Here is a 26,278-nt window from a genome sequence, read left to right as displayed (position 1 = left end):
AATTGGCATCACATGGGGTCCTACACTCATGTAAAGCTACAGAAGGAGGCGTTGAGTCTGTGACTGGAAAGTATCAAGGATATTCAATAGAATCCATACATAAAATATACACTATATGCATTTCTGAAAGTGCTGAAGCAAAAAAGGGGGTAGGGTACCTTCATGTAGGGTTCCCCCTTGGTGTGCTCTAAAGAAAGCTTGGTCATCTAAGTGGAGAGACCTTTACATACAGTTCTAAGGAAATTATTATTCCAGTGCTAATTAATAATTTATTAGACTTTTAGTTTGAGAACGCTCAAAAGCAGCAGTTGGCACTCAATTTAAACACACGTTTACAACCTCTAAATGTGTGTCTGAATTGAACAACCTCTTCTGCATCTATGTATTAAACAATTTTTTTTGCCATGTCTCTGTACATGTGCAATTCTCCAAACAATAAATGTCAATAGAAATCTTTATCAACTGTCCTAGTCTGATAATGGCTAAATATTTCAATTTAGGACAGTCAACAGATCATTCTGTGCATACACATCCGTCTTCTGAAATGTATACCACTGACCATATTGAATGATTGTTCATGCTAGTATATGGGTACCATTGGGATTGACCTTTTTGAGATGCTCCCTAATGTTTACTCATTAGGCGCATTATTCCTTGGCAGTGGAAGTCCTGACCCCATATTAACTTGTGTAGCCCTCTTCATGCAAAGACTCATGGGACACTAGTGGGCTTCTTTATAAATGTTTTCACCCAAGATTCACATATTTTTCTAAATGGACTGAATTGGAAAAATGTGTGTATTTTGTGTGAAAAAAAATAGACACCTAGGTATGGTTTATAAGTATGAAGAATGTAATTGATCCAAAGTAATCTGTGTATGGTTAAGTTTTAGGGCTGCATTTGTTAAAGTTGACATTTCCTTTTACCTTACTATCTAGGGAACAAATGGAGGCTGCGCCTTCTCCTCCTGCTTTAATGTTTTATTAACAATGAATTAAAGAATAACATAACTACTCACATAGGAAACAAAGTCTTGCGGTGTATGATCAAACCAGGGACAACCAAGGTACTCCCGGATGCCAGTTGCATCACAACTGTTATTAAACCCTCAATTTTTTTTGCGTATATCTACTGCTAGCAAGCAGTAGATATATGCAAAAAAATAAAAACCTTTTGAAAGAGGTTTAAACTTACCTGTGTCTTCGCCACGCGCTCCCGGCCGAAAATCTGAAAATGTCTCAGTCGGCCACAAAGGATCTTGGGGTGGGCGCATGCGCAGTTCAGATGTTCGGTCGGTAGACGAGGAGAGACACAAGGTAAGTATATGGAGCAGCGTGCACCCGCACCGACTTCATGGGACATAAGCGAAGAGGAGTCAGCGCTGGATCGGAGACCCACAGCAGCGCTGGAGGGACAGCTAAAAACAACAGTAAGGAAGAAGAGGATCGGATTAAGAGGAATCATTTAAGGTAAGTCCTTACACTTACATTGGGGGAGGGCAAAAAATCCTTTAATGTCACCTTAAGGATGCAAAAAACTATCTGACGTGTTTCGGGTTAATTTCCTATCTTAAAGCACATGGAGAAGGTGCTGTCTCCATTTGTTGTTTTTTACATGTACCTCGAGGACATATCCCAATGGTCTTTAGGATGGCAGCCTCTCTAAGTGATGGTCATTTTTCAAGATTGCTGAAGGGGGACTTACAAGGGTTCACTGAGCACTGGAAGAGTGATATTGTTTTGGATGATTACTATTTAGGGAGACCAACTTTTTTTTTATTATTCCCTGAGTGTCCAGCAAGGAAATCTTAACCATTTGCAATAAGGAAACCAGTATGACATTGTAGGACTCGTAAAAGGCAGTTTGGGGCACATTCTTAAGCTGTGTTGTATTAAAGGCACCTACTATGTGCAACTACTTCTCCTTACAGACACAATAACTCCTATTTACCCGACAGTGCTAAAAGATAAGGCACCTCACGTGTCACATGCTTAGCACAACTTTGTAGAAATGGACAATATCAAGAATGATCAGTTAGATCATTGATCTAGTGGCTTAATGTTTTAACTAAGGATCCCAAAGGCCTTTCTTTAATATGAGAAAGATCATCTTGAGAAGTGCAGTAGTCCTTAGCAAACTATCAGCAATCTTTTAATAGCACTTGCCTACTGAGAATGGAAATCATATTGCTAGGAGTAACTGCACATCATTAATGATCATGTAATGTGAACAAATAAAGGCCCAAGATTTGGAGCATCAGTGTTCTTCCGAAATAAATTCAATGAATTTTGTTTCAAAGTACCAAAAGATTTGGTCCCTCAAATAATTTATGGCAAAGCAAGGGACTCCAAAGACATATTTAAGATGCATCTTTTGAGTCCCCAACCTGTGAGTCACACTCATCTGTATGTTCTCATATAAAGCCCTATTATATCTTGCAGTTCTATTAAGTGTCCTTTAAAACATACTCTGTTGTTGGCTGCTGAGGGCCACAACTGAGAAACATTTATTCAGACTATACAAAATATTCTAATCAGCCTCAACTTGCCATCCATCTATAAAGTAGGCTACAGACGGGCACATGCATCATTGAGTATGATGAGCCAGGAGACATCTGCATGTCCTTGATTGCATCCCTTCTCCTGCTGGTACTCAAGGAGCTCTTCTTGACTATTCCCAGTGGGTTCAATGGTATGGTCATGCTATGTATTTGCCATCCTAACATTCTATACAGTAGATTGTATTATTGTTTCAACTGTGTAACACATTGGATCTCAGTTTACCAACATGTCACTGCACCACTATATTTAGCAACAAGCTGGCACTTAAACTGCCCACGTACTCAGCTCCTGCGGGACTACATTAATCGATGTACATCAAAGTTACAGACTCTAATGCGCTAATCAGGGCAAAACATAAAGTGCAACTCTGCCTTTCTAATACTGTAAGGCAGGGCGTTGAAATCATCAACTCAGTAAACATTATCTATTAACTACTGCAATTCCTTACATCTGTAAAAACTATATTGAGGGAAGTACTAGGTGCAAATAGCATCAGGCAGAAGGCAGTGATGTCAGGTAGGTGATAGATGAAGTATGTGTGATAGATGGAATATGTGCAGTCATGGAACATTTTGGTGTCATCTTGGATGGAAATAAAGTGAGCACTTTTATACCAACAAAGGTTGTGATCCTATGGATGATGCAGTGGTGAGTTCTCTTTATTTTACATTGTGGGTTTTTAAAATAGAATGGATCTTAGTGCAACAAATTACTGCTGTAGTACCAGAAATACAAGTTTTTGCATATGCCATTTGCTATGGCCAGGATATTTCCCTCTACCCACTCCATTATGTCAGTAAAGAGATGGGGCTTTGTAGCGTCGCAAGATTGGCATATTTATGAAATGTTGTCTGACATTTCAGATATACTCAGTTGCGCTCTTGGCTTCCACAGTGGTGCTGTACAGAGGTACTGGTGTGAGTTAAGTCTTATGCAATTCTTCATCTACGTCGTTGGGAAAGAGTTCTGTAAATACAGCTATTTATGAGGTTCCATGTCTGTACAAGGAAACCTACAGACACCGCTGAACAGTATAGCTACATTCTACTTACTGAGTTGATTATTTTGTTGCCCTTCCTTACTAAATTAAAACTGCCAAGCAATTTCAACTGGGCTGCAATCTACGGTCAACCTATGACCTAGAGGCATCTAGTTGTTGATGAACTTCCCGACAGGGCATGTTAGAAGTTTTAGGTCATCAATGCTTTGAGAGCAATAAACTACCCAGACCTGCATTAACCACAAATATCCATTGTGCAATTCACAAACTTATGAAAATAAAATTCACATTTTCTTAAATCTAGGATTCAAGTTTGGCTAATATTTGTAAATAGTTTTCCAGAATATTAACTTTTAAAATAATACAGAAAATAGGCAGTCTTAATTATCATTACAGTTAAAATATAGCACAATTTACAGTGAAAGGAGAAGTACATATTCTAGAAAATTACCAGTAAGTAACCAATAAATATAGATGTTATCTTCAAGTGCATTTCGCTTGGTCTCTGTACAGGGAGTCTGCAAACTGACTTGCTACGTGAAATTGGTCATTTTTTTCTTGTTTTTTGGGCTAGCAGCAGTGATTATACATGTGATTATTTTGTACATCTTTGTGAATTTTTTAGATTTAAAGCAAATCTTATGTGGTGCTTTTTTTTAATCCCTTTTTATTCTCTTATCTAGAATAGCCAAAAAGCAATGTGACTACCCAACGGTCAAGTGCAAATAATCAACTGATGCTCAATTGTGCAAACCCGATCAACTTGACTTCGTCAGGAATTTCTGTCCCATCACATCCGGATGCCTACATAAAGAAAGAAAAGAAAAAAGAATTAAACACTGCTGGTTTAGATCAAACCATCTCAAAGGAAACTTCCACTTTTCCACAACCACTCAAGACTCTCACAGCTGTTTTTAGAATAACAGAATGCAAAATCAGAGATTCACCAGATGGTAAAATCTAAGATTAAAATATTCTCTTATCTGGAATGGTCAAAAATTATCTAACGCTATCATTTTCTATAACAAACGATTAGTATTAGCCGTTCTTTGCTATAGCAATTCTATTTAAAGCACAAATAGAAATCCAAGTGCTTGTACTGCTGAACTGCTCGCAGGAACCTAGAGTTGCTTGCAAGTGACTGTCGCATGTTGAAGTGCATTTCTGGGGCCCTGAAACTTAGGGCACAACATTATGCAAACATGATCTTATAGCTGAATTCTAGGCAAATGCCAATTACACAGATTAAATACACATTTCACATGCCAAAGGATTTGTAATTCTGTCCATCCAGTCCTGAAATTTACACCTATCTGTTATACAGCACCACCCTGACTGGAAGGGTAGGAGACCTGATTTTTCTCTGTTGCAGGTGAGCATTACGTACATGCCTGGCCCCTCCCCCATTCAGAGAAGGAGATGCAGAACACTTATAAGCTCATCTGTCAATCTGCTCACTCCTCCTGTTAGCAGGTTCCTTGTTGGCACATTTGCACTGTAGTACAATGGACTGGCTCCTTGTGCTGCTGCCCCCTCTAGTCTGAGCTCTGCTGTATAGGCAATACACGATGCTGATACCAAGTCAAAGTCAGGTACTTACACTGCTTTGCATTTAAAATACATTTAAATAATGTATTTATTGAATACATAGCTGCGATAATATATATAACTAAAAATTCAGCTTTAATGGATTTGTGTACCTTTTGAGTACTTATCCTTTTTTAAAAAAAAATTGTTTCTGCAATCCGTTTCAAGTCAATTGCAGATTTATACGTAACAGACTAAAAGGCAGATTGCATAAAGATGCAACCGTGCAATCATATGGTCATCTGCTTCTCAGCCTCTTAGTCTCCTATGAGTCAGTGTTTGATCTGTAGCCATATGATTGTGTACCTTGCAAGCAAAGCTGCCTGGAAAGTCAGCTCCCTGCATTTTAATCCAATCTGCAAGTGGGATAAGGGAGAAAACAGAAGAGGAGCTGTTCTTACAAATTTATCTTAGCATAATTTTGTGGCCACTAAAGTGCTAGCCTGAGGTTTTATTTCATCATCTAAAACCTTACTTATGCAAGTGTCTGAAGGAAAGATATTGGCTGCTGCCCACAGCAAACAGAATATCTCCCATAATGTACTAGAGCATTAAATACTAATTTAATTTGTTGATGTGGGCAGAAGTAAAAATAGTTCTTCCTACACATACCTTGATGAATATGAACATAGCACAATTGCAAGAGTGTATTCTTACACATAGCAATTAATAAGACTTCAGAAACAAATTGTGGCTAAAGAATGATTATTTCTGATTGTTGAGTAAAGAAAAGAGCACCGTTACTCATCAGCAAACAAAGCTAGTACATTAAAACCAAAAGATTTTTGTATTTATCAATTTCGTTTTTCATCCCTGATAAAAACAAGAGAACCATACACTAACAGAAATGTATCTGAATCATAAGTGTTATAGTAGTGATTTTGTTTTACTTAAAGGGCCCAAATCATGCCAGGAAAACATGCCCCAAACCATAACACTGCGCCCACCAGCTTGAAGGGTTGTACTCCTGAATGTGGGGTGCACGGTTTCATACTGTTTCCGCAAATTTCTCACTCTGCCATCTGCATGATGCAACTGGAAACGTGATTAAACGGTCCACATGACTTTTTTCCAATGCTCGACTGTCCAATCCTTGTGTTCCTGTGAGACGTTTTATCTTGTTAACTGCAGACAGCAAAGGTGTTCGAACAGGCCTTTGGCTTCCATATCCCATACGATGCAGTGTATAGCGAACAGTGCGTTCAGAGATCATTTGAGAGGGTCCCTGATTAAGATCTGCAGTAATTTGATGCACTGTTGCCCTTCTGTTGTCTTGTACCAGTCTTGCCACTCTCCGTTCTGCCCTAACATTGACTAGTCGCTGACGGCCACAATTCGCACGTTCAGACCCAGATTTTCGGCTGACAGTCCAGTCTTTAAACACATTAACAACAGCTGCTCTTGAACATTTAACGAACTCTGCTGTTTTGCTGATGCTCGCTCCATGGCTTGAGCGCCAAAAATCATCCCGCGTTCAAAGGCTGTTAAATCGCGTTGTTTACCCATATCTTCAGAAACAAATCACGTCTACTGTCGTGGTAAACAACCTGCTTCCCTATTTATAATGGTCTGGCCCTCTAGCAACTTCAGTGTGAAATTATAGCTAATTTGCCTACAAACGTCAGGTGATCATAATAATCTGGCCACTCAGTGTATATACAGTCTCCCGTCTCTCCCCTTGTCAGAGCAGGAAGAGAGTACAAGTATAAAATCAAAATCTGACATCAAAGCCCATCTGAATTTGCTGTCGGCTAAATACATTCCAGGTGCATCAAAGCAAATGGTGTTTAAAGTCCTATAGTTCATTTTCTTTAGAAAGTAGTCTTAGTTGCTACTAATTAAAAATGTGTAAAAGCATATTCCTTATCAGGATGCTGCAGAGAAGGACCTTTGCTCTCTGCATGGAAGCAGTGGTCTCTCTGTAGAGGTCTGTTACACCATCTCTAGCATACAAGCTGGGGTCAGGCTTTCTAAGGAAAACAAACTAAGATATTGGACACCTTTTGTTTTGATGCACCTGTATTTTATTCAGCTGATTTAAACAAAGTTTGGCTTTTAACGCTGTAATTCCTCCACCTTAAACTCTGTGCTGATAATCACTAAAAATCTATCATATAATAAAGATGCTGCCAGGGTTACATGAAAGAAAGCTAATTTTTTTGGAAACTGACAGTTTTTCTCACTTCTAGCAGCCCTAAAAATGAATATCATCCGAACTCGGGAAGGGCAAGGCACCGATACTGAGTATTTGGGCGAGTAAAAGTACTCGCCCAAATGCTCCTGATACTTACCCCCCGACACTAGAACCTCCGGTATCAGGAAGCGGGTGGCGAGTCATTACAGGCCGCCCAGCTTCCTGAATGGGCGGGAAGCTGGTTCCTTGCTCCCTTGTCAACAGGGAGCATGGAGCTGGCTTCCCAAACAATCATGATCTGCATGGTGTGTAATGACTTGCTGCCCGGCCTCCTTATTGGTCGGGAAGCTGGCCAATCGGGAAGGTGGGCAGCGAGCCATTACCCCCATTACAGCTAATCAGGAAGTCGGCCAGCAAGTCATTACATGCCACTCAGCTTCCTTAATGGGACTTCCGGTATCAGTGTTTGGTATCGGCGAGTATCGGGAAAAAATATATCACTACTTGTACTCGATACCGAAAAAACGGTAACAGTGCAGCCCTACTCTGTATGTAATATAACAAACAAACTAAATGCAAAGGAGTGAAAATCACACTCAAAATCTCAGGAAGTGATTAGCTCTTTATTTTTCGAAATATAGAATGTTGTATAGAAATAGTCCATAGAATACTCACAAACTTCCTGTACCTCCTGCAAGCTAAATTAAAAAAGACAATGTCTGAACAATAACTCCTGGCAGAAATGTAGATTCTACCCAATGGTAAAATGCATATATTATCATCAATAAATAAGTCCAAATAAAAGCTAACGTGGAAAATGCAACAATCTAGCTATTAGTGGTATTAGGCTGACAAAGAATTGGCAGCTGCAACAAGTTATATACATAGCAGCCACTATCCATGTTTTCCAGTTAACAAATCACTTTCACACTTGATGACCAGAACAGCATTGTCTATTTTAATATGGGCTGCGGGAGGGATGAGGATTCTGTACAAGTATCCTTTGGACTGTTTACAAACACATTATTCTATAATAAAAAGTACAAACGCACACAATATTGATTGAACTTGATGGACTTGTGTCTCTATTCAACCTCATTATGTAACTATGTAATGTTTTGGTATTGGGGGTGTGGTTTTTACTCATTTCTATATAGTTTTGGATCAGGTGGGTTTTGTTTGAAAGTGTATGAGACTCAGCCTGATATTTCTGCTCTGACAGGGAGGGGACACAACGAAATAACAGCATGCACTACCACCCCAGAAAGGTAAGGTGGCACTATTAAAATAACTGCAGATTCATATTCTTACAAATGTCTATTATATTGTTGCAAAAATCCTGACTGGGACTCTTTAAAAAAAGATATGACAGTCCAGAGGTACAGTAGCTGGTGTTGTGTTGACACAAGTTATCATTTAACAGCTCTAGTTGCAACTTTTCAGTGTAAACATTTTGAAACCTAATTGGAAATGTTAATGACCTATTTCATTTTTTTACTGTTTCAAGTACAGGTTAAATCATAAGAAAACTGTGCTTATTAAAATGCATGGCCTCGCCGGAAGATTTCTGATTGAAATCATTGACCTTGTGTAAGTCATGAGAGCCTCCGGCTCAGAAAATTGATTATAAGGCTCCAAGGTTTTAATTGGGCTTGTGATATTGTCACACTTACAGTATCAGTAATCACTAGAATGTGTATTTTCAGTTTATACCCTTGAGCCACACATCAGAGTGATATGAGGAATAAGATTAAAAATAAGTGGGCCGTTTCCATTTAATATTGGAAAGAATTGTCAGATGAACAGCCGTGGCCTTCTTGAACGTAACCCATTGTTAAGTTAGTGTTAAATGACAGTCTGAAATAATGGTGCTTGCAAGTCCCTTTCCTAAAAGAAGACCTTTCTCAAAATCAATATGGGAGCTGCCATGCTAACCTGAAAATGCTAGTTGATTGTGTGTTCTGCTGGATTATGAGACTTAATAATTTCTGAACCACTGACCTGGGCCAAAAATGGAAATCAAAAAATAGGTCAGGAGTTCCTATCTTCATAATGGGTCAGGTCAGAGATTTTAAGTATTGTAGTAAGAAAGTTCACAATACAGCCTGGTAGCTAGTTGCTTAAAGTGAAACTCATTTTCAATAATGAATCTGGATCAAAGAAAATATACATTGCATTTTTTGTTTACACTTTTACCCAAGCACTTACAGGCAGCATGTTTCCAATTCTCTCAGCTCAGCTTCCCTGAACTTCCTGTCCAGTGCAACATCACAAGGGAGAGCACAGTCTCCAGCAGCTGTCAATCTACTAGCTTGATCAAGGGAAGATCGGGGAGTCGGGAGAAGGAGTGGCTTGCCTTGATGTGCCTGTGTGTTTGAAGACACACAGCTTGTAGCACACAAAAGGGTGGCTCCATAGGACCCTACAAGGGAAAAGAGCCACCCTAAAAAGGGATATTAGGACAGGGTTTAGGGGACCAACTGAATTCAGCAGGAAACTAACAGGGTTATTCACAAAAGGGTGAAGAACCTGTATCGCATGCCGATACATTTATTATACACACTTTAAACAACCGGTGTCTTTAAAATAAATCCTAGTGAAGATGATTGCAATCAGAATATGATGTGTAGCAATGTAGAACAATCTAATTGTGCTAGCTAGTTCTGAAATATTTAAACCACAGACCTGCACGGGTCTTGTATATATCCCATCCAGTGGCTCTCCACCAGGATTATGGTACATTAAAGTGCTGAATTAAATGTGGCAAATGGTATCCAGTCTCCATCAGTAAACCGGTAAAAGGTTCCCCTTGCACCACCCTTTACTACTTTACAGTTCAATTATTTAGTTGTAAAGGAGGAGCTCCTGCAGAACCCAAGCCAACCCCTTTGTATATCGTCTACCAGTGTAAAAGTAGATGAGTAACTCTAAAAGTTTACATACATTCGCTGGTCTACCAGTGGCTAATGTTTGCCGACAATGAAAAAAAAAGGAATTCATCATGCAAGTCAGAATGGCAGATGTATCACTGTCTGATGGACATCTTTCCTAAAAAGATGTTCGGAATCAATCCAACTTTTTACCATGCCCCTAATATGGTCCAATCACCACTTGATCATAAAATCTGTTTTTTTGTGACATTTTGGTACAATACCAGCCCATTGTGTTAAATAGGCTGCCTTAACACAAAGCATGTTAACACACAAAACAGTGCCATGCCAGGGCGCCAAAGTGTGAATGGCCCCTTAGCTATTTGATCAGCATGACGAAGGCAACTAGTATTTCCAAATAGCACCAGCCCATAATATTTCTCTCATCACAGGTTTTATTCAACAGCAGGCAACATAGAATTGTATAATTGACAAATAAAACATTTTGCCAATAAATTTGTGTCTGAGTACTTACTAGTTTGAATGCCAAGGATTTATATGATAGTGGGTCATCTACCATCTTCTGCAAATTAGCAGCAACTGTAAGAACAACAAACAATAATGCAGTTATCATACCAATCCAATGTCAAAGAAGTATCTGATTAGGTAAAAGGACAAAGTGATACCTCAAGAGCTCAAGCACACAGGTGTATGTTTTTACATAGATCTTCCTGGCAGCACAATCATACATATAATCGTCTCTGTACACTGTACGCATGGAACGTTTGCATGCGTAAAGCATATAGCACAAATGTGCCCTATTGGTTGCTAGACAGCTAAAAGCAAAGAAGAATGCTGTGAAGGATGGTAAGCAGTTCCAGCCTTCTGTGTCCTAGCATCAAAGGACGCTAGGAGGACAAGGCACTGCCCATGTCCAAGCAACAATACTTCTAGGTGGTTCAAGCTGCCTGCGTTCTGGCAACAAAGGACACTCAGTGGCAAGGAAGGGATGTTAGAAGTGACTCCTTCAACCCAAAGTGCATTGAAACCCATGTTAAAATGTGAGAGCATGTGTTGATGCACATCTAGATGCACTTACATGGATTTTAATGGAAAACACATCTGTGAAAAACAGACAAGTATCAATGGGCCCTTAGAGAAAGGCAGTCTTAAAGTAAAGCAGTTTTTAGAAACATTTTAGAAGTGTATTATACACACATATCTGTACGTGTGTGTGTGTTTAAAAATAAACACTTAATACAGGGTGGACCTTGGTGTCAGAGGACTATGGGGTGTGGTTCAGTAGTCCTCAGAACACAGAATAATGTAATTGATATAGTCAACACAGGCAGAGAACACAGGAAGTTATCAGCTCAAAAGATTTCCAAAAGGTTTGACAGGTATTGTTTTTTTAATGTATCAGACAGATATAACAAAACACTTTCAATTGTACACTTAAAAGATCAAAAGGGACACACTAGGAGAGCTTATGTGTTGGGGGTTTATATATGCTTTAACTTTCAACCAACTGTATTGCTGCACTTTTTTTTAAATGTATTTAATTTGAAATCATCTGCAATTATTATTCCAAGGAAGGAGCCAGTTGTTGTGCAGAGCTGTCACAACAATCCGCACAGACTCAAAGGCTGTAATTACTGTCAAAGGTGCATCTACTAAATACTGACTTCAAGGGGGTGTATACTTACACGATCCGCTATTATGTGTTTTTTCATTGTAATTAATTTACTTTGGAAAGCTCTCTTTTTCACTGCCACATGAAAGTATTTCTGTTGATCAGTATAAAAACACTGTGGTATGACAATAAAACATGAAAACTTCTAATGAGGTGAATACTTTTTGCTGAACGGTTATTATTGTGCGGTTTCAAATAAGTTGACAGACACACAGATTTTATCTTACTTTTTCTACATCAAAAGATTTTACTTGTTTTTGTAGCTGCTGCTTCACTTACTGTTACTGTTCCCCAGTTCAGCTGTTTCCCAACTGTAGTGAATTACATGGCATGTATTTTATTTGCCATTCAACTGCAAGCCACCCGATAATGGAATGCTGGAATTGGCTGCACAGCATGTAATTAAACCAATATTTCAAGAATATATTCAAGAATGGTCATTTTATTGTGGATTTTGTCAGGCCATACAATTGCACTATGTGTTTTATATGGAGAAGGCATCACCACTTTTATCAATTTCATGATCAATACCTTCCTTGCTTAGGGTTACATAACAATACACAGCTCTCCTTCAAGCTGTAGCATACAAAGTGTATTGAACAACAACCCCTGCAGAGATGATGTTCTTGTGTGCTGATTGCCCTAATTTTGGCTATATGAGTAATTTCTTTTTAGAACAAGCTGTTTCATTTGAATGTTAGTGCTATAATTCCGCAGCTATTACATTCTGCCTCTTCCCCCAAACCAATATTACTAAATAAACAGATTTTCTGTTTATATAGAAGGCAATCTGCTCCACAATATTTGGCCAAATGTCGCACAGTGCTTTTAAGTATTTAAAGAAAATCTTGTGTACGACTATAAAGTTGTTGTTCTTTAATTTGTTAATTACATATTTCCCATTATATGTTGGGTTTATAGCTGAGCTAATTATATTTTGTTATGGAACAATTAAAGCCTTATAGTGTATCAAAGTTAATTTAAGGTTTGAGGTTGATTGCTCTAAAACAATAGGAATGGTAAAACTGCATTTCTGAAAATGTAAAAGTAGTAATAGTTTTAGGGGGGAAATAAAGAGAAGTAAAACATGTTGATAAAAATTGGCAAACTGATTCTTTCTAGGTGAATCAAGACAGTCTTGCACAGTATATTAACAGTCTGGACAGTATATTGTGATTCTGTCCTGTATAAACGTGATTACAGTTCAAATAATTCAAATACAAGTAATTCTGCTGAAAGTCTTGTGATTCGGTTACCTCTAACAGACGGCAAGGGTACCACTATTGTTTCCTATTTCACCTTTGCAGCTTACTGACTGCTTCTTGGATGAGGAATCTGTATAATCACCTTTGTGCTTTACTCCTTGTGTGAAGTTTAAGGAAACCCGGGGTCTACATGTTAAATGTTTCAAATTGCCTTCTGTTCCTGGCTGCCTTGCAGTATCCTCACTTTCTGAATGAATCTGAATTTGCACCTATAAATGTACAGAAGTCCCCTATCACATTTTTTTTTTTTTAAAGTCCAGTTTCCATGTACAATAACCCCATAATACAAAAACAAGCAGTTCCAAAAAAGCATTTTTTTTTAAAATACTGGTTTTGGGGTACCAATACCTCTAAGAGGAACATGTGCAAGAATTAATAAAAAAAAAAGGACCTGTGTGGCTATTTCTCTTTCTTAGCATACCACAATGAAGTAGATCCTAAAAAGAAAGGTCAATTTCAATGATTCAGTAGGCTCTTTCTTGTTTTGGTTTATGCACGGTGTATCCTCAATCAAGATAGTGTATTAAAGGCAAGAAAAATACTTTTCAGGATTTGAGGTGACAGAGTGCACAAAGTGTGGTTAAAGCCTCTTGTATTCTGCAATCTGTGTCCTATTTCCCTTCACTTACTGTCCTGGATAAGCAACAGGAAATCTCTCCAAGTCTTCTCTTGGGCAGCTGTTAGTGGAATAAGTGTCACAATTAGAAGACTTCCCCTCTGTTCCTGTTTAGATTTTGATTATCTTTTACTTTTATGTCCCAGTGACAATGGCCACCAGGATAAATAGAGGGTGAATCGTCTGAACAGGGTCAAAGATGGCAATATAGGTCTGACAAAGGGGTTCTAACCATTCTGGATTCTACCCAAAACTAAAAAATCTGGGCTTTATGTACACTTTACACTGGAAGTTCACTATAGAATGTCTTAATGAACATTAGAAAATCTTAAGAGATCGCCTATAGGCAGTCAGAGTAGGAGATAGACGGACAGGTTGGGCTAAAGAGTTCCAGAGGATGGGAGAGAATATAGGATGAATACATACATCCTTTACCATTTGTACATATAGTGCTTTGGCTGTCCACAGTTTGCATCTGATTTGCTAATGCATGTTCAGAGCAAATTTTCTTTTACAATACTTTTAATGAAATATCATTAATAAAAGGTATCACAAAGGGTCTAATTTTTACATAATAGGTTGCAAATTTTGAGAACTAAATCTAAACAAGAGCAGGATATCAGAGCTTATAAGAAACATGTGTACAGTATATTGTGGATAGTGCATCCTCATACTGAAAATGTTTATAAGTCCTGGGATAGTTGGATTAGAGCAATGCTAGTGTATCAAAAGGCAAATGGGGAATACAGAAACCCAATAATGCTACGCAATAGAGGCAAAGTGGTCTCATGCTCATAAAATCGGTTAGCTGTTAACCTTTTTTATCTACTTCACCAGCAATAGTTAAAAGGAGAACTATGGGGTTCTATCTTTTTTTTTATGAATGCATTCCTTAGGCTAAATAAGTAAATAATGTAATTTACTGTAATTAGCCAACATGCACAGGAAGGCTGTAAAACCTTATTTTAGGTGGTGGGCGGGGCTAAGCGCCGCAATGAGAAGACATCCCGACTTATCTGACGGGATCCTCCCCACTGATGATTTAACCTTTTTTTCTCTACCTTTCCAACAATACATTTCCTATTTACAATTTCCAATGACTTTATATCAATCATTTATAACACATCTGCAGCATGCTACTTCTCAGGATTCATTCTGCATATATGTATCATGAAACAAAATAAAAATGGTTATATTGCAAATACTCTGAATGAACATCAGACTCAGGAATACAAATCAATTCTGACTGAGCACAGTACAGGCATGTGATACTTCAACTTTCCATGAGATTCTTTTTCAAACATATACAGATCACTAATGCAGCCAGCTCACAGCTGGAGGAATTCAGGCTGCTTTGCTTCTAGCAGGGTACCCTGCATGGAGCTGTCTGTCTTAGATGCTACCCCTAAAGAAGGCCAATTTTTGTAAAAAAAAAACTATCTAACGAAGAAGGCTATATAGACAGTATTGCTGAAGAAATGGAAAGTCATTTGTTAAGAATACATAGTTTTCTATAATATTCAAAAAACCAAGAAAGGGCGCAGAGAACACTGGCTAGTTAACAAAGTGGTGATGCACATGGTCCCCAGCAGATCTGACAGTTACCACTCGCTGAGACACACTCAGCTGCGGCTGTTACAGCCCCGTCCTTTGCCCGCTGCCTATTGCCGATACCACAGCGATCCCCCTGCTTCTCTCCCACACCGCACAGACCCCTCACGGCACTTCAGACGAAGTCCCCTCTTCTCATCTACACTCTCCCGTGGATATACCTCTTGGATCAATACATCGATCACAGTCGGACACCACACCACGAGTGCCCCGATCCTCCACACCGGCCGCCCATCTTCAGATCCTGGCAATCACACGTAAGTGCCACCACCTTCAGTTTTTCATCACGACTTTGTTAACTAGCCAGTGTTCTCTGCGCCCTTTCTTGGTTTTTTGAATATTTACAATCCACAGGTTCTCCTCCTGTTTCCCAGGGCTGCACACACGCCTCTAAGCTAATTTGTTGCCCATCCGAGAGCGCTGTTTATATGTTTTTTCTTTTTTTCTATAGTTTTCTATAATCCTATCTTTTTAAATCAAAAACTAAACTCTAAACACATTTTACCAATAGCAGCCAGGTACTCAACTGTACTAGATGAAATAATGACTTCCTTCTACCTTATCAGCAATTTAATCCATTGACCTGAGAGTGAGCTGCTGGTGCTATTAGCTAATCGATGGGTTACTGCAATCTGCATGTGTGCTTTAATACATTAATTAATGGATAATTTAATTCTGGATGAATGACCAAATATTGGATCATTAACTGGCTGCTTGTCAGCAAGACTGCACTTAAATCAAAGGATAAGCATAACAGCCAGAGCACTAGTATTTTGAAAAAGAGACTGTTTTTCCTTTAATGGATAAGCGCAAATGTAACCAACCCAACCCTTCTTAACCCCCTCACTGAAAACTTATAAAAATAGCATTCACCAACTTTGACCATATAGTATAATGGTCCATCCTCCGAGTATCTCCAAAAATAGCCTATTGCACCCAAGGGTCATAGCTGGCATGTTCTCTATATCTAAAAGAAGAGACAGCACTGTAGGCTTCAAACTCTGTTCAATGTTTTGTTCGATAAGTGCAAAAGGATACCTGTTGATCTTACCAAGAATCCAGTGAGCTTAGACTGTCCTGTGATGCATTCAAATCTTAAGACGGTTTGTTGGCCCTCCACAGTTCACCTCTGAACTACAGAACGTTTCCAGCTTATGTTATGGAGGTGTTCTATTGTCCAAATAAGCAGCAAAAGCCGCCTGGGGTCATAACAGTGTTCCTTCATAGATACAGTACAGTAGGTGAACATTGCCACTATAGGACAGCAAGTGCATTACTGGACAGATCTCCAGGTAAAAAACTGCATGAAAAAAATTATAAAACTAACACAACCACCACATTTAGAGATTGGTAAGGACTAGTAATAGCAGCAATATATTACACTAGATAAATTAAGTTTTTGATAAGCATAAGAGAAGGGAGGGTGGACTATGGTGCTTTATTTAAAATGGCTCCTATCCTAGGAATGCCTTTGTTTCCAGGGGCAAAATTGATGAATCTGGATTCCTGGCTCTGTCCAAACATGATGGCCCTTTGGAGAAGTTTCACTTTCCCTTCAGTATTTTATATGCAGAGAATGGAGTAAGTAAAGTAAAACTGCAGTGGAATACCAAAGTTTGGAAACCCATCAACAAAAGCTCATTACTGGGGAACCAAGAGATAAAAAACCCCCACTCTTAACCAGAACAGCTGTGCATGATCATTCCCCCCTTAAGAGACTAAGGCTATCTTACACAGGCTTTTGATGAGCACTTTTCTAGCTTTAGGATTGCTCTCTGGTTATTAATGCTTTAAAATGTACCAACAGGATTCTATTGAAACTGTCTCGAAGCAAGCCTCTGCAAAGCGATAAGTACAGGCAAATATTGGATTTTCTAGACCCCCTCTGGAAAATACTTTCTGTGATGTAACTGTTTTACAATACTAAGAATCATTTGCAAAACTTTGAAGAAAGCTTTGCCTATGCTAGTTGAACTATTAGTAAACTTTTGCTAATTGTCACCATCCATGTAATTAAGGTCTATGTCCATCCCCAATGTCAAGCTAGTAGTTGAGTGTACACATTGAACATCGTTGTTTTCTGATATCCTATAATTATATTAGAACTGTGACCCCCGAATGCGCTTAAAAAGAGAAAATAAACATTTTGACCACAAAAACAGCAGCAATTTATCCAGATATAATAAAGAATGTGTAGCCATTAAAATTCTTAGCACAAGTTAAACCTTGACATGACAATTACGCACCATATCATTTTATACGCACAAACTATGTTACCAAACTGATTCAGGCAACAAATAAACGTAACCATAAACATTTTTCTGTCAAGCATCTGTCAAAACAGCAATGACTCTCCAACATTTTATTATTCATCTAATAAAGTCATTTTTTCAATTCAGAAGGGATATTTCTTTCACTTCTGTACTGGAAGCACTAAACACGCTGCATATGATGAAATACAAATAAAAGTTATAAAAGCTGAGACTAATTTGCATTTAGCATTCATTTAAAATGTTTACTGAAAAGGAGGTGATCTGGCTATCATTTTGCATAATCTGTGAACCTGATAGAGACAGTCACTCCAGACTCAACACCTCCAGACAATAACACACGCTGCCATCTGAACAAGTCATGACCTCAATTCTTCAACCAAGTCAACTGTGATTATTGCCTTAATAAAAAATGATCCAAGGGTAAAATTAAAAAAGCACTCTACAAACCATTTTTTGCATTTAAAGCACAGGCATAACAAATCTACAATAGGTAAAACCAAAAACTACCCCAAACAATATACTTTATAATGAAAAGAAAAAAAAGAATTTTGGAGGACATGTATGTGCCTTTTCAAATTACTTAAAGCAGCACTAAACTCAGGAGTTAAGTCTAAAAAATACATTCAAGTACCTTAACTATTAACAAAAATTTATCTTATTTGTGTATCACTCGGCTGCAGATCCTAAAATCATCTCTGAATTGGTGCTGACACTGTCCTTCCTTCTGGAGGGTGGCCACTTCTGTTCCCCAAGGCCCCTGTGTGTTGTAAAGTAGTCACATCTCCAAATTCATTCTTGTGGTATACTATAACTTTAATACAAACTAGCTAACTAAATGGGAGATTACAGTCCATCACGAGAACGAGCTTGGAGCAGTGACTACTTAAAAGAGAACTATGGAGTACGTGTTTTTCCCCATAGTTCTCTTTACGGTCACAGGAGAGCGCTGCAGCCAGGATGGATCTCGAAAATACTGTCAAAATCCGCCCAGCTGCGTGAGTGACAGCTGGCTCTGCCTATCTAAAGGCAGAGCCAGCTGTGCCCGCCCCTCCCCCATTAGTTCCTCTACTCAGTGCTGGAGTATCAGAGAGGGGAAGGGGGGAATTCCTGGAGGGAGCGGTAACTGACGGTCGCCGCTCACTGCAGGGAGACGATCGTGAAGTGAGCAGATCGGTGCATGTTTCTGCTCACTTCCGGATCACAGGTCAGCTCTAACTATGAGGATGACTGGAAATCCCTCACCTCATGGTTCTCCTTTAATATAACACACACAGGGACCATGGGGAACAAGTGTAACCTTTTGCATTGGGATAATGTGTGATGTATTCGGCTTTTCCCACTCTTTAACACAACAATCTTCAGCAGGTCTGATTCTGATTCCTCACATGATGCAACAGAAGCTACTGCTGATCTGCCAAACAATCAATTCACTCCCTAAGCAGTGCTGGTAATTGGAGGTGTGGTGGTGGTGGTGGTTGTGCCAAAAAGCTGGGCTGCTGTTTAGTGAGTGCAGCGGCCCGACTCTTAAATGTGCGGGCAGCAGAGGATACTTTTTTACTTTTGCTGCCGCAGTTAGCAGTGTGGAAAAGACTGAAAAAAATCCCTAAAAACGTAAAAAGCCTTAAAGGAGAACTATGGGATCAGTGTTTTTCCCCATAGTTCTCCTTGGGGTAACGGGAGGACACCAACTAGCGTCCTCCCGTTACCCTAAGCTCAGTATACCGCGAGCTACAGCTCGCGGTATACTGAGACGCCTGTTGCTGGATGTGGTCACTGTTTGCATTGCAGTAATAACGATGGTTCAGTGGAGCTTTAAAGTAGATTAAAACCTAACTGGACAATATTTTGTTTACTAAACCATAGTATATTAAACAATTGTCATTGTCTTTATTACAATACTATTTCTGTCTCAGGGATGTTGATCTCCTCTAGCCAGTTTAGCTGCTTCTTGTCTACTGACACACAATCCAGCATCAGATGAACATTGCTCAAAATCAGCTTTCATTTGGTGACAAGAGTGAACTACTCCTGAGCAATGTACATCTGCACTGTCACCTGTAGTATTCAGTGTGGGCGAATGTGATAAGATCACAAGTCAGAGACAGTTGTCACCCTAGAACAGTAAGTTCCTGAACAAGATTCTTCATGGCATGGCCATGTGGTAATATTTTCATGGAGGCTGTAGATATGAAAAGATTGAAAGCAACATTTGGAATCACATGATCATCTTAAAGCTTGTAAGAGATTTTAGTGACTGTGTTTAATATATCTTTTCCATTTTTTTTATGTGATAAGCTGGATGTCATATCAATATTTATTAAAGGAGAACTATGAGGTGAGTTATTTTCACTCACCTCATAGTTCTAGCCGACCTGTGACAATGAAACTGTCACAGGTCGGCTCAGTAGATCGAGAGGTGAGCGAACACATACCGGCGTTCGCTCACCTCTCGATCCTGTCACGCTGACTGGCGGAACGGACGGGGGAGGGGGTGGGTACAGCTGGCTCTGCCTCTAGATAGGCAGAGCCAGCTGCCAGTCATGCAGCTGGGCGGATCCAGACATAATTGTCGGGATCCGCTTCAGCTGCGGCGTCTTAGTTACTGTGGCGTCTCAGGCTCAGTATATATACTGAGCCTAGGGTGACGGGAGGACCCTAGTTTGTGTCCTCCCGTTACCCTAAGGAGAACTATGGGGAAAAGCCTTAACCCCATAGTTCTCCTTTAATGTTTTAAAAATCTTTTTGTATATACTTATCGATGTACCTGGGGCAGCCATATTTTCTCATTACATCTTAGGCTCTGCTTCCTGCTCGCAGTGCTACAAAATGGCTGTGGGTTAAAGCTTCCTCTCATCATTCAAAGCTAGCAGTCAGCAGACAAATCATATTAAATAAAGATATAAAAGCTAAGATTTCTATATAGTACATAAATAATGCGTTAAAAATTCTTCACGTCTGCTTTAATAAAATGATGTACTTATAGATTTATCAAATAGCACTTACTAGAAGCCTGCTTATCTCTCACTCACAGTTCCATCATGGAGCACAATCTCAGTTCAAGGATGCTGATAAGACTACTCTATATTTTTACTACACTGCATTAGGTTAGCTCTGTCACTCTGTAACAAAAAGCAAAAAAGGCTGCTGGGAGGTAATTTCCTGGTGATGTAGGTATGCCCCAGAACTTAATCTCACAAGAGCTCTTTTCCTACACAGTGTGTGGCCTGGTTCTCGAAAGTAAAGCAGTCGCATTGTTTTGCTTGGATACAAATCAATGTATATGTGTGAAGTGGGACAGAGAACAAGCAGGGCTGACTGGGATTTCAGTGCAGGAAAAGCATTGTAATATTTTTATGGTATTTTTATGTACTTGCAATGTTTTTAAGGGATAAAACATGGGGAAATGTACATGTTTTGCAGTGATACACTACAGTAGACTCCCAGTTATCTGGCACCCATGGGGATTGGTAGATGCCGGATAACTGTAGTTTGTGGTTGCTTGAGTGTTACTATTAACTCTCAAGCCACACCTCCCTTCCACGCCCCATTTATCTGCTGGCTAGATTCTGCTATTGGCTATTTCAAATTGCCATAGACAATAGCAGGCTGGCTATTGCACACGCCCACTACCCGTTGTTAACATTCACCTGCCAGCTGAGTAATCTAGCTAATCGGCCTCAGCAAGATGAAAACAGAGAATTTTGTTAGCAAATAAATAAATGTAGTAGCTAACACATTTTTTTTTTTAGTCTGCACATGTCTATCATGCAACTGGCAAATAAAATTGAGGACATATGTCCTCGACATTTTTTTTTTTCTGGTTGCTTGAGAGTTCTGGTTGCTAGAATGCTGGATTTTGGGGAGTTTACTGTATTTTTTTTTTACCCTGAACAAATTTTATGTCACAGCTATGCATAGAAATGTTCATAAATGTGTGGAAACAATGTTGATATTCCAAGAACATTTAAAATCACAAGATACTTCTGGAGTTCCTATATTGTGAAGTAAATAACGACTTTGTCGAGATGTTCAGAGCTCTGGCAGGGGAATTTTTCATCCGGGTGAAAAAGAAAGGTTAAGTCAATTTATCAATTTAAAAAAGAGGTCTGGCTATGAAATGTGTTTTTCACAAGTGCCTATGGAAGAAATCTTGCTGTGTTATGTTCTTATCTGTGTTTTGAACATCTGCGGTGTACACCATTGTTTTATTCTGTAACTGCAAATACGGAAATGTAAAAGGTATTGCTAAAGCACTGAGTGATATAACAACAACAACTACAATTATGTTATTCAGTGTATGTGAAAAATGAAACACTGTCATACGAGTCTCCAGTTTTGCCCTAACCCACATTATCTGATTTCAAATACACAAATGGAAAATCAATAAAGAGTGACCATGTATCTCATCATTTCATATGGGTTTATTTAAAGCCTAAAGTAGACCTGTATTCAATAAGTGAATACGTTCTAGGGAACATCTAGAAATGTTAATTGTGCCTGAACAGTATGTTGAAAGAATTAAAGTGACATTAAAGTCAAACTTTTTCCCCCCTTCCCAATCCTGCTGTAGGGACTTATCTTAAATGGTGTCTCTTAATCCAATAATTTCTAGCTTACTGTCCTTTTCAGCTGTCCCTCCAGCGCTGGTGCAGGTCTCCGTTCCAGCGCGGACTCCTCTGTCCTCCTCCTTCTCTCATGTCCCCCGGTGTCTGTGCGGGTGCACGCTTCTCCATAGACTTACCTTGTGTCTCTCCTCGTCTCCCGGCCGAACATCTGAAGTGCGAATGCGCCCGCCCCAAGATCTTTTGTGGGCGCCCGAGACTCTTCAGATGTTCGGACGGGAGCGTGCACTGAAGACACAGGTAAGTTTAAGCCCTTTTTAAAAGGTTTTAAAAAAAATGTTTTTGCATATATCTACTGCTTGCTATAACTCCATAACTCTCCTTGACACCACTTTAATGCTATTTGTAAAATACAGATAATATTTCAGATTTTACATACACACTGTAGTAAAAAATATATTTAAAAAATCAGTTTAAAAACATCTAAGCTTAAGTAAAAAGAAAACTGACCCAAAATCATAATTGTTTCCTTTAAGCCCTTATTTGCATGAGTCTCCTGTATTTGTTTTATTTAAATGGAGGAGAACTTGATCCAGGACGTAGAAACAAACTCTATACTTTTAGACTTGTTTAGAGTATCTAATCTGCCCCGGATGGACAGACTGTACCTGAATGCAAGTAAATACAAGTGTGAATTATGCCATTTAAAATCATTACATACATGTATATGTATTTAGAAATGTTCTATCAACACATATAATTACATTCCCATGTGAATGAGGCCCTAAAGTGCAACTTTTCTTTTCACAATTTTTTAAATGTGCGAGCGCTGTTTATTGCATTAATACTCCAAACCCAGGGTGTTATATGATGCTGCACCCAGGGGAGGGTCCATACCAGCCTGGGCGGTCATTTAACCTGGAAGACAGGCAGCATCTAGTAATTCAAAGTTATTATTATGGGGAGCTTTGGATTGAAGGTAATTATTGCAGCAAATGCTGATTTTATTTGTATTAATGCTGGCCTCTTGAATCTTTTAATTTATAAAAATGGAGTTCCATTTTAACACACACCTTATACATCTTGTAGACAACAGTAACAGCCAATATTGTTTGTAAATTATTTCCACTTATTTCAACAGAACGGGGCAGATGACATGCTCAAGCCACTTTGTAATTTACAACAAAGATCATCAGTCTATAAAAATTGGCAGCATATTCCTTTTAAAAAATAAGGCATATAGGTAAGCATTATCTCTAGAGATCAGCCTTACTGAACCATACAGATATCACACTGACATTTCTGACAGACTACGCTTATTTAATCTTTGCTCTAATATGTGATGAATCATTTTTTAAAAATGCAAAATGTTAGGACCTGCTTGGAATGCAGAATCTGCAGGAAGAGATTATGCAGATGCAACCATTGGTTAACATGAGAGGTACAATTCTTTACCTTTGGTTTTGCTCACTCATAAAACGGAGAAAACCTTGTCTGTCAATGGGAAACATGATCCCTTTCTGCTCTTTCCATTCCTATTCATGCTATTCCATGCAGTTATGTTTTCATATTTTAATGAAGCCAGTGTCATTGGGAATGTTAACATGTAAGAATGTCATTCAACTTCTCTTCAGCAACTCAGTGGGCTAAAAACTCAATCCTGGCATTCCCTGGAACATAATTAGCACTTTCATCTAGCAAACAAAAATATGAAACACTAAAAGTCAAATTCTGCCGTCAAGAAATGTATTTAAAAAAAACAACTATGAATTGTTAAAAGTACAAGGTAATTAATTGTGTTAACAGAATATTTGGAGTCAGGTAAATGCAATTGTTAAAATTTTAAAATGTTACTAAAAAAAATAAATCCATAAGAATTCCAAGCAAACAGTCTGCAACCTTTTTCAAAAGAGAATGTAGAATACAATACCACAAACCCCTGCAGGACTACAAAGAAAACAGGAAGTATGACTGTTAGACATGGCCCTGTGAGTTATTGAATACACAAGGACATGTTATTATGATTAGTACTGGGGTACAGCAGGATATTTCAGTAGTGTGTGTCAAGGTCAAGAAGCAGCCATCAAACTTGTAGGTAGCCATAGAACCCTTAGTAATGGTTATCTATCTGTCAGGAAGTCTGCAACCTAGGTCTTCAGTCATCTGTCCTTGTTCAGTTTCAAGAATTAGACAATACGTAAAGTTTTGAAACTTCCCACCTAGGAGGATGTTAAAAAGGTTTTACCCAAGATAGGGGCCATAGCAAGTTTAATTTGAAGGGAGAGACCTGATTATGTTGGATGTCTACAGTCACAAATGTGCCTCTTCTAAGTCCTCAAGTAACAGACTGAATCAATGGAAACTCTGGAATCCCCAAGCTGATGAAACATCTCTGTTAGATACCAAAGAATCCATCCTCAGAGGTGCCAACATAGTGTTGCAATCTCATCTCATCTGTAGGAGCATTCACCTGTCCAGTTTTCCAATGAAGAGTTGGAGCTCCAATTCCAAGACAGAGCCTATTTGTGCTGCTAAGAGGGAAAGGGTAGAAAAAAATCCAGACATAGGAGTGAGGAAGGTTTTGTGCAACTATGAAACTTTCTTTACAGTGCCCAACACAACGATTTGCTGTTCACCTCCTTACTGAGAAGTCAGTTGTGTAACGAGTGCATTAAATATTATATGAGGATTTATGTTAACTAGTTATCATTTATTGATTTAGCCACATGGACTGAACTGTCTAGTGTTTGATACATTTTACCAATATGTAACTTAAGCAAAATCATAGGGATTATGTGATGTTGTATATCTGCAGATACCTCTAAAGAACTAAGCTAAAACATAAGTCCAGCCATAATTTTGTTTCTCATATAGGTTTTGCATAGAAAAATGGTGGTAAAGAGCTTGTGTAACAAATAAAGCCTCTGTTCATTTGAGTATGACCACTCCTTCTTTCTCTCGAAAGAGAGAGAGCGGAAAAACACATTTTACATGTATTTCCACTTTTGAAGTCAAATTTAGATAACACCTATTTTATATTTGTTACATGTTAACATTTAATAACATAACTTAAAAAAATGCTGCATACATATTACTTGTTTCCTCGTATTACTAAGTTTCTCTAAATTAGTTTTCCTCTGCAACTAATTTCTCTAAATTAGTTTTCCTCTGCAACATCTAAAAAGACATATAAAAGGTAAGGTAAAAAATATATATTTTTTAAATTATTTGTAGGTATGCTAAGTGAATTGGACCCACGTAAGCATATGGTGGTTTTCTAAAATGTGACTGCAAAAGTGGAAATACACATTAACCACTTAAAGGCCATGGTGTTTCACCCCCTTCCTGGCCAGGCCATTTTTCAGTATTCAGCGCTGCGGTACTTTGACTAATGTTTATTCCGTCATGCAACGCTGTACTGAAATGAATTTCATACCATTTTTTGGGGACAGATAGAGCTTTCTTTTAGTGGTATTTAATCACCACTGGGGTTTTTATTTTTTACTATATAACAAAAAAGTACCCTAAATTTTGAAAAAAATAACAAGTTTCCCTATAAAATGTTATGAAAACATTTATTTTCACCCCAATTTTTTGGTATAATATAAAAGACGGGGTCACGTCGGGTAAATAGACACTAAACATGTCAACCTTTAAAATTGCGCGCGCCCGCGAAATTACAGAAAACTTCCCGCAACCAAAATTGGCCGTAGGCGACGCTTTAAACGTATTTACCGCTCATCAGTTTAGTGTCATCAGTGATTGATGGCCCTAGAATTATTGTTCTCACTGCGACGTTCGCGGCGATATGTAACATGTGCTGCATAATGGGCGCAATCGTTTTTTTACATAGGCGCACCCGACGCATGTTTGCATGTGTATGTGGGGGGGGGCGGGGACTTTAAAACATTTTTTGTGTTATTTTGTTTAATTATTATTTGTGAATATTTTTTTTAGCTTCTTTATTTTTTTTTAATGCTGTAATTTTTTTTTAAACTTTTTTTTAGACTTAACTTTATTGCAATAACATAGGGGACTAAGGAATCCCATATGTAATAGCCAATTCACCAAACAGGTCCTCTTTATGGAGACATCAGGGGTCTCCA

At 38.6% G+C, this 26,278-nt stretch overlaps 1 protein-coding gene across 2 annotated transcripts in view; it reads right to left on the bottom strand.

Annotated features, from left to right (window-relative positions):
- Nucleotides 1–4,164: 4,164 nt before the first annotated feature.
- STK39 (serine/threonine kinase 39) overlaps nt 4,165–26,278 on the bottom strand; it is a 245,451-nt gene continuing 223,337 nt past the window's right edge. For both annotated transcript variants that reach the window (XM_018554245.1, XM_018554244.1), the window contains exons 17-18: nt 10,688–10,752; nt 4,165–4,365 (exon numbers count right to left, since the gene is read on the bottom strand). In XM_018554245.1, the coding sequence (XP_018409747.1) occupies nt 4,291–4,365; nt 10,688–10,752 (140 nt within the window). In that variant the 3' untranslated portion in view covers nt 4,165–4,290. The remainder of the gene's footprint in view (nt 4,366–10,687; nt 10,753–26,278) is intronic.

This window comes from Nanorana parkeri, unplaced genomic scaffold, assembly GCF_000935625.1.
Source record: "Nanorana parkeri isolate BGI_ZX_2015 unplaced genomic scaffold, ASM93562v1 scaffold149, whole genome shotgun sequence".
NCBI classification, from domain to species: Eukaryota; Metazoa; Chordata; class Amphibia; order Anura; family Dicroglossidae; genus Nanorana; species Nanorana parkeri.
This window is presented reverse-complemented; position numbering and strand designations above follow the sequence as displayed.